This window comes from Nerophis lumbriciformis, linkage group LG10, assembly GCF_033978685.3.
Source record: "Nerophis lumbriciformis linkage group LG10, RoL_Nlum_v2.1, whole genome shotgun sequence".
Taxonomy (NCBI): Eukaryota; Metazoa; Chordata; class Actinopteri; order Syngnathiformes; family Syngnathidae; genus Nerophis; species Nerophis lumbriciformis.
The window spans coordinates 26,551,560-26,560,683 of record NC_084557.2 but is presented as its reverse complement, the minus strand read 5'-3'; the positions used below and the strand labels follow the sequence as shown (position 1 = coordinate 26,560,683).

At 41.5% G+C, this 9,124-nt stretch overlaps 1 protein-coding gene across 1 annotated transcript; it reads left to right on the top strand.

Annotated features, from left to right (window-relative positions):
* The first annotated feature begins 1,183 nt into the window (after positions 1 to 1,183).
* On the top strand, positions 1,184 to 8,430 carry rag1 (recombination activating 1). The gene is made up of 4 exons (XM_061969301.2): positions 1,184 to 1,202; positions 2,778 to 3,090; positions 3,903 to 5,038; positions 5,804 to 8,430. The coding sequence occupies exons 2-4, from the start codon at positions 2,792 to 2,794 to the stop codon at positions 7,552 to 7,554; spliced, it is 3,186 nt and encodes a 1,061-aa protein (XP_061825285.1). The 5' UTR covers positions 1,184 to 1,202; positions 2,778 to 2,791; the 3' UTR covers positions 7,555 to 8,430.
* The last annotated feature ends 694 nt before the right edge of the window (positions 8,431 to 9,124 follow it).

Below are 9,124 nucleotides of genomic sequence, written 5' to 3'. Positions count from 1 at the left end.
GCTTTCTCGGTCCGAATCGCTCTCGCTGCTGGTGCCCATGATTGTAAACAATGTGCAGATGTGAGGAGCTCCACAACCTGTGACGTCACGCGCATATCGTCTGCTACATCTGGTACAGGCAAGGCTTTTTTATCAGCGACCAAAAGTTGCAAACTTTATCGTCGATGTTCTCTACTAAATCCTTTCAGCAAAAATATGGCAATATCGCGAAATGATCAAGTATGACACATAGAATGGACCTGCTATCCCCGTTTGAATAAGAAAATCGCATTTCAGTAGGCCTTTAAGTCTGGATAGACAAATCAATTGTGTAGCAAGCTTTTTTTTCCCGCTCAGGCAATTTTTAAAAGTGAAACCACTGCAATACACTTTGTACCGGAGTCTACCAGCCCTCACTCAGTCACACCTACATGCAAACATTGCTTCACGCTACTGCTGGTCTACTGACAGGGACACAAAAAACGAGAGCATGCATGTTCTTATTGCCTCGCTCTGGCAGCCTGTGAATTTTAAAATTCATTTTAAATTCATTCGTATATATACATATATACTGTAAACTGCATACATACATAGCATATTGTTTCATCTGTGATGTACAATGTTTTCCTTTAACATATTTTATTCATAGAGAGACATTAAGCAAACTGCATTTTATTGTGCAAAAAGAAAGCTGCAGCCAATTTTTTAAATTTATTTATTAGGTTCAAGGATGACAACTCACTCCGTCAAATGCATGTTTGCACACACAATTTACACATACTTACTAAGTGTGGTCATTCCATAATGTTCATCCTACACATTTATATTTTACAAATAATGAACACTTATCTTTTCTTTATTCCTGTATGCACATACATAGTCGGTAAAAAGTTGTTTGTGTTAAACCCCAAACTATGAACACGTGCAACCTTGTTTTTTTGGGGTCAAAATCAGCTGGCGGTCTCAGGTGCTGAGCGTTGACTGTTGGGATCCTGACGAAGGAAGGGTACAAATACAAGCCACAAAAGCCAAGACAACATCGATTCCAGAATATGGAGGTTTGACTTCTGGTAACAGATGCCTGAAGCTGTGAAAGACAAACACACACACACAAACAAACACACACAGCAGTGTGTTTGGGTTTCTGGCTCCAGGGCTTCCCTTGTGCCCCCACACAGAGAGGACCCCCAAGAGACCGACGCCAGCTGAGACTGAAAAACAAGGTAGGAGCCCAGCTGACACTCGTGCACACAGGCTCAGCTGTGGGTCTCAAAAGAGAGTTCAGCATTAGAAGTAAATAGAGGCCTCGGAGTAGGTGCATAGACAGAAGATGCCGCAGCAAGTGACAAACATATACAATGGTAAGACTTAAAATATATATTATGCATAAATATTTCATGAGGTTGTTTGACGAGGTAGTGCTGGAATTAGAGTCAGGTTGACATGCAGTATCATTGATCTTGTCTGTTGAATTATGAACTATTTAACTGAACAACGATGTGTTGGAAATAAGTCATTTTGATCTTTATTCAGTGACTTTTTCTCTTTCCCTGTCTATTCAATATCAATGTGATGTGAAATGACTTTACTCTGTACTTTTCAATCTTCCTCTGCCTTCACATATATAGTTTATGGGGTAGAGCGCTGGTCCGCTCTCCAGCTTTACAAAACGACAAATATAGATAATTGACAGTCTGGAAAGGAATCAGGCTGCCACTTAGCAACAAAGAAATGACTGAGAGGAACACATATCTATGCAGTCGCGATCAAAACTTAACATACACTTGTAAAAAAGATGATATCGTGGCTGTCTTGAGTTTCCAATACTTTCTACAAGTCTTATTTTTTTGTGATAGAGTGATTGGAGCACATACTTGTTGGTCACAAAAAACATTCATGAAGTTTGGTTCTTTTATGAATTTATTATGGATCTACTGCAAATCTGCTGGGTCAAAAGTATACATACAGCAATGTTAATATTTGGTTTCATGAAAAAAGAGGATTACTTCCAAATTCTTCAGACAACCTAAAATCATCAGCTTGGGTCTTGGCCGCAGTTGGGTGTTCCTACAGGACAATGACCCCAAACACACGTCAAAAGTGGTAAAGGAATGGCTAAATCAGGCTACAATTAATGTTTTAGAATGGCCTTCCCAAAGTCCTGACTTAAAGGTGTGGACAATGCTGAAGAAACAAGTCCATGTCAGAAAACCAACAAATTTAGCTGAACTGCACCAATTTTGTCAGGAGGAGTGGTCAAAAATTCAACCAGAAGCTTGTGGATGGCTGCCAAAAGCGCCTTATTGCAGTGAAACTTGCCAAGGGACATGTAAGCAAATATTAACATTGCTGTATGTATACTTTTGACCCAGCAGATTTGGTCACATTTTCAGTAGACCCATAATAAATTCATAAAAGAACCAAACTTCATGAATGTTTTTTGTGACAAACAAAATCACTCTATCACAAAAAAATATGAGTTGTAGAAATGATTGGAAACTCAAGACAGCCATGACATTATGTTCTTTACAAGTGTATGTAAACGTTTGACCACGACTGTATCTTTATAAACTGTGTCATGCATTAACATAGTAGTGCAGTGGATACCTGCTATGTTTGTTTCCAGTAATGTTAGTGCTCCGAGGAAACTAGGCCTGGGGATGTGATGAGGAACCCTGAAATATTTATACTGCATCCCTACATGTGCTTCTCATGGGGACTTTATTTTTATTTTTGTTTTACATATGAATATTAGTCAGCCATTTGCATAACGCTCATTTTTTTCCCACCTCTCCTAGGCCTAAATCCAATCATGGCAGAGGAAAGCTTGGAGACAGATGGCCCCCGATCATCCATGCCGGCTGAGCTCCACCATCCTCATTCCAAGTACTCTCAGTGGAAGTTTAAACTGTTCAGAGTGAAGTCCATTGAGAGGGCCCCTGCGCCCAGTGAGATGCAGCCGGAGAACGAAGCCATGGCAGGCATCTGTAACCCGAGTATGGCGTTAGATAACGCCGTGAGTCCAGGTTGTGTCAAGGAAAATGTTAAAGGGCCTTGCCAAAAAATGGATTTGAGGCTAGAAGAAATGGAAAACCACATGAACCATCTCAGGTGATTTATTTACATAAACCATTTACAGTCGTCACTCGTTTATCGCGGTTAATTGGGACCGTACATAACCGAGATGAACAGATTACCACGAAGTAGGATTATTATCAATACATTTAATATTTTCACAGATCATAAAAAACTGTTTCCGACTTTCCAAATATAGATATTTGTAACATTATAAGAGTCCTCTAAACATCAAATAACATCCATATAGTCACCTTTACACTTATTTCACCCTATATAGTAGCCTTGAGTATGTTCTACTGTTGGTTACAGTACTCACCGGTAACAGAGGATCCTCCAAGCATCATTGCTATAGCTGTCGCCCGTCCACTAAAATATGGCAACAGCATAAAAATACTTCATCACTTCCTGGGAAACTTATTAAGTTAGAACTGGGCTTCCATATGTGAAACCACCGGCTCGTGATGTTCTGCAAAACTGGGGCAACTTGACACTCGCAACAACAAAAATGGGACCCATTACCTACCTGCTTGGCACTCAGCTTTAAGGGTTGGAATTGGGGGTTAAATCACCAAAATGATTCCCAAGCGCGGCCACCGCTGCTGCTCACTGCTCCCCTCACCTCCCAGAGGGTGGAACAAGGGGATAAGTCAAATGCAGAGGGTAATTTCACCACACCTAGTGTGTGTGTGACTATCAGTGGTACTGTAACTTTTAACTTTGATAGTTTCAATTAAAAAAAGTACAAAAAAATAAATCTGCAATGTAGTGAAACCATGAGGTAGAGAGAGACAACTGTATTTGATCTCTCTTTGAAAACACATATTTGATTGTTGTTCTCTTTTTAGGTATCTGTGCCGCCTTTGTGGAACCACTTTAAGAAAAGTCAAAGGCCCAGTCTATGGTGTCCATGCAGCTTTGGATGACGAAAGCAGGAATTCCCTTCGCAAAATGGGCTGCTTGTCAACAAAATGGCCAGATGTCATTCTTAAAGTCTTCAAAGTGAATGTGACACATGATACAGAATCTGTCCATCCTCTTTCCTTCTGCCATCGCTGCTGGACAATAGCCATGCAAGGAGGGGGTGTTTGCAATTTATCCAGGACAAATGTCCCAGAATGGAAACCTCATTATGCCCTCTGCCACATTTGTTCACCCAAGAAACATTTGTACCAGCGGACCGGAAGAAAAAGGATCAAAGTCACTCCCAGAGCCCACTGCTTAGTGAAAAGAATAAGGTTGGACCAAAGCCACAGCACTGTCAGCGGTGAGAGTCGGGTTCTGAGACCGTTTGGAGGCCAACTTCATGGTCCTGTGCTTAAGGGATGGAGAAGTCCCAGTGTCCAAAGAGAGCACTGGGTGAGGACCATCACACATTGTCAGAAAGAGCACCTGAGTAGCAAGCTTATGTCTGAGAATCTCCCTGTTGACTTCTTCTGTTCTTTTACTTGCATGGTGTGTGACCATCTGCTCTCTGACCCAGTTCAATCCCCCTGCGGGCACCTGTTCTGCCGCAGCTGTATTATAAAATACAACCACATTATAGGACCTCACTGCCCGGCCTGCAACTTGCCCTGTGCCAACAATGACCTCATTCTCCCTGCCAAAACTTTTTTGTCCGTCCTATATTCTCTTTTTTTGCTCTGCCCGAGAGATGGCTGTGGCCGACAAGTAAGACTAGACTCATTTAAAGCTCACTGCACGGACCATGATCTGCAAACGCAAGATGCAACGAGACAGCAATCATCAGATCTTGACAACTACCTGATAACCAATAAAGGAGGACGACCCCGGCAGCACTTGCTATCGCTCACACGGCGTGCCCAGAAGCATCGACTGAGGGAACTGAAGAATCAGGTGAAGGCGTTTGCAGATAAAGGGGAAGGTGGCGACCTGAAGTCTGTGTGTCTGACGCTGTATCTTCTGGCACTGAGATCTGGGAATGAACATCGGAAGGCAGATGAGTTAGAGGTCATGATGCAAGGTAAGAGGCTATTAATCAGGCCTTTGTTCAATCAGTGTACATCCTTCATAGCTCCTGAAGACACAAACAGCTGAATTAATTAGTTCTCATTTATTTCGGGCATAATCTGAGGGCTGCACTCTTCTCTTAATTAACGAGTTGAAAAGTTCAGTGTTTAGAAGTTCACTATTTAAAAAAGAGGAGCTTTTCTGTGCTTTTGATTGAAAAGCTTTTCATGCTTGTCCATCCCTGTCGATAGTACACCACCATTGTTGTTCTCCCTAATTTTCTCCAGCCCTCACTCTCTTTCTGCCTGACTGTCAGTCTTTCATTTTTATACTCCCTTTGATATGGAATAACACCTCTTGTGAAGGGGCTGAATCAGAACACCAGCAGCTCTTGTATGTGCAAATGACACAGACAACACCAACTTCCCCATTTGGGAATTGAAGCCAGCTGGTATCTGTTTTCATCTGTAGCCAATACATATTTTTTTGCCAGCTTGACTGATTTACCCCCTGGCCTATTATAACATTTGGAAATTAGTAAATAGTATATTTTGTATCCATGAGCTTCTGTGCTCTGAATAACAGCTTTGGTGTTTCCAGGTAGTGGTCAGAATGTTAGAAAGTAAACAAAAAAATAGTCTCTGCAAAATTCACATTTTGGTACTAACTAGTTCTCTTAATGTCCCCTTTGCATTTCTTTCTTCTTGCCTTTTAAATTTGTTTTATTTTGCCTACTTTTGTGTTTGACTGAAACTCTTTAATTTGTCTCTTTTTGCAGGGAGGGGCTTTGCGTTGCATCCGGCTGTGTGTTTGGCTATTAGGGTCAACACTTTCCTGAGCTGCAGCCAATATCACAAAATGTACCGGACTGTTAAAGCCATGAGTGGCCGCCAGATCTTCCAGCCCTTGCACACTCTCCGAGCTGCAGAGAAAGAGTTACTCCCTGGTTTTCACCAGTTTGAATGGCAGCCAGCTCTCCAGAATGTGTCTACAGCTTGCAACGTTGGCATTATTGATGGGCTATCTGGATGGACTTGCACATTGGATGACTCACCAGCTGACACCATCACTCGAAGATTCCGCTATGATGTGGCTCTGGTGTCAGCAATAAAGGATCTGGAGGAGGACATTGTTGAGGGGCTGAGAGACATAGGGATGGAAGACAGTGCCTGTACCATTGGTTTCAGTGTTATGATCAAAGAATCTTGTGACGGCATGGGAGATATCAGTGAAAAACATGGAGGGGGACCGGTTGTTCCAGAGAAAGCTGTGCGTTTCTCTTTTACCGTTATGTCTATTTCGGTTTTTCGAGGTGAAAACAATGAGGAGGTTACCATCTTCACTGAGCCAAAGCCAAATTCCGAACTGTCCTGTAAGCCCCTGTGTCTGATGTTTGTGGATGAATCAGACCACGAGACACTCACAGCTCTCCTAGGGCCAGTAGTTGCAGAGCGTAATGCAATGAAGAAGAGTAGGCTCATCCTATCCATAGCTGGCCTGCCTCGATCTTTCTGCTTCCACTTCAGGGGCACGGGATACGATGAGAAGATTGTACGCGAATTTGAGGGCCTGGAAGCCTCAGGCTCTACCTATATATGCACGCTGTGTGACTCCAGTCGAGCGCAGGCCTCTAAAAATATAGTACTCCACTCAATTACACGAAGTCATGATGAGAACCTGCATCGTTATGAAATATGGCGAACCAACCCTTTTTCTGAGTCTGTAGAGGAATTGCGAGACAGAGTCAAAGGGGTCTCTGCCAAGCCCTTCATCGAGACCCAATCCACATTGGATGCGTTACATTGTGACATTGGCAATGCCACTGAGTTCTACAAAATTTTCCAGGATGAAATAGGAGAAGTGTACCGAAAAGAAAAGCCCAGCAAGGAAGAACGGCGCAGCTGGCGGGCAGCTGTAGATAAAGAACTGAGGCAGAAGCTAAAGCTCAAACCAGTGATGAGGATGAATGGCAACTATGCCCGCAAGCTAATGACCATGGAGGCTGTGGAAGTGGTGTGTCAGCTGGTTCCCTCAGAGGACAGGAGGGAAGCCCTGAGGGAGCTGATGAGGCTTTACCTTCAAATGAAGCCTGTGTGGCGCTCCACCTGCCCAGCCAAAGAGTGTCCTGACCAGTTGTGCCGCTACACCTTTAACTCCCAGCGCTTTGCTGACCTCATCTCCTCTACCTTCAAATACAGGTACAATGGCAAGATAACCAATTACCTGCATAAGACTCTGGCCCATGTTCCCGAGATAATAGAGCGAGATGGGTCTATTGGAGCCTGGGCAAGTGAGGGGAACGAGTCAGCAAACAAACTGTTCAGGCGTTTCCGTAAGATGAATGCACGTCAGTCAAAGGCCTTTGAACTCGAGGACGTCCTGAAACATCACTGGCTCTACACCTCAAAGTACTTGCAGAGGTTTATGGAGGCTCATAAGGACTCCGCAAAAGCCCTGCTTGCAACCAGTGACCCAGCAGACATTCAGAACAGTGAAATTATGTCCCAGGAGCTGATTGATTGTTCTTAATGTGAAATTAAGCCTGAAGATTTGTTTGATTTTACATTGGTAAGACTGATGTCCCTACATTGTGTACAAGTGATTTAATAATCTCTTTATTATATTTTGTGCCGTTTTTCTAAAACTTTTATATTATACCATAATTCAAAACACATTAATTTACACTTTGCCAATTCAAAACTGCATCATCATTAACTTTAAACTTACTATGTTTAAGCCTGACTAATCAGTATTTCAAGACTGCTACGTTTTATGAAGTGTGTGTCTTACCCATAACCTATGAATAGTGTCACACACACACTTTCATTTGGTACTGGCAAAAACGTTCTATGCCATGAAATATGGCTTATTTTATTGTATTGTAAGGATGTGACATATTTATAGAGTGGATATTTATGGAAGCAGATGAAAATGCTGTGAATCATCGTAGGGAAAATGTGTTTAGATGACCACATTTGTGGCCACTGTATGTTGATTTCATTTTTACCTGAGAAAAATTTAATCACAGAGACTTTAATGTTTTTTTTGTTTCACAGGTGCCCTTTGAAAAATATTAATTTATTGCTTTATCCTGGCACCCCTGGGGCAGATTATATGCCAGGTCCCTTTGAACTGTTTCTTTTTTCTTTTTTGTGGACATTAGATGATAGATCATACTTATTAGACACCTTCACATGAAATAAGGCATGTAGTGGCATTTTTCATACATCCTAAAAATGCAATTTGTCCGACGTGAAGCCGAACACTCAGCAGATTCCCTCGCAGGGAGATTTCTTTAGCTTGGTATAAAAGCCAGCAGTCGGTTGGCTGATAGTGGCTGAAGATGGACGATGGACAGAAGGATGTCATGTAAACTGAGTTTCTTTGCAACTTTATTTGTTTGATTGATTGCATTGCATTTTCTTGTCCTTGACATTTGAAGGTGTCTGACAAGCAATTGTGTTTTTTTTATTTGATTTGATTGACTGTTTGATTCTGTTTTACTGTCATGTGCAACCATACACATCAGCAGTAACATATCACCATTTCCTGTCATGGTTGTCACAGGCCTCCACAGACATCATGTTTTAAAATGCATTCTATTGCTGCTTGTCTTGAATTTGTGTTTTGATAAAATGTATTGCATTTCCAAAGTATTGGGTGATGGATGATTCACAAACATTTCCATCTCAGCCTTCCTCATTTTGTGTTTTCTGTTTACACTGAATTACAGATATTAGTTTGCACGCCACAGAACATTATCTGTTTTTTTGAACACTTTTTAAAAAGTCTGAATTACACACAATATTATCTGTGGAATTCTTATGTACTATTATTGATGACTAAGGCTGTTAAAGTGTACGTGTTAAGGCATGTGATTAATAAAAATACATGCATTTATCATATATAATCACAGGTTAATCATGCAATTTGTTTTACTTCAAAGAGGTCATATTATTTTTTTTTCAATTTTTAACACTTCATTTTGGTTTTCATAACATGTCAAAATTGGTGAACATTTTTGCATTGATTTTGCTGAACAGACCTATCTTCAAGCCACTTTTTGGCCTCATTTAAAAACGGTTTGTTTTCAGAGGCG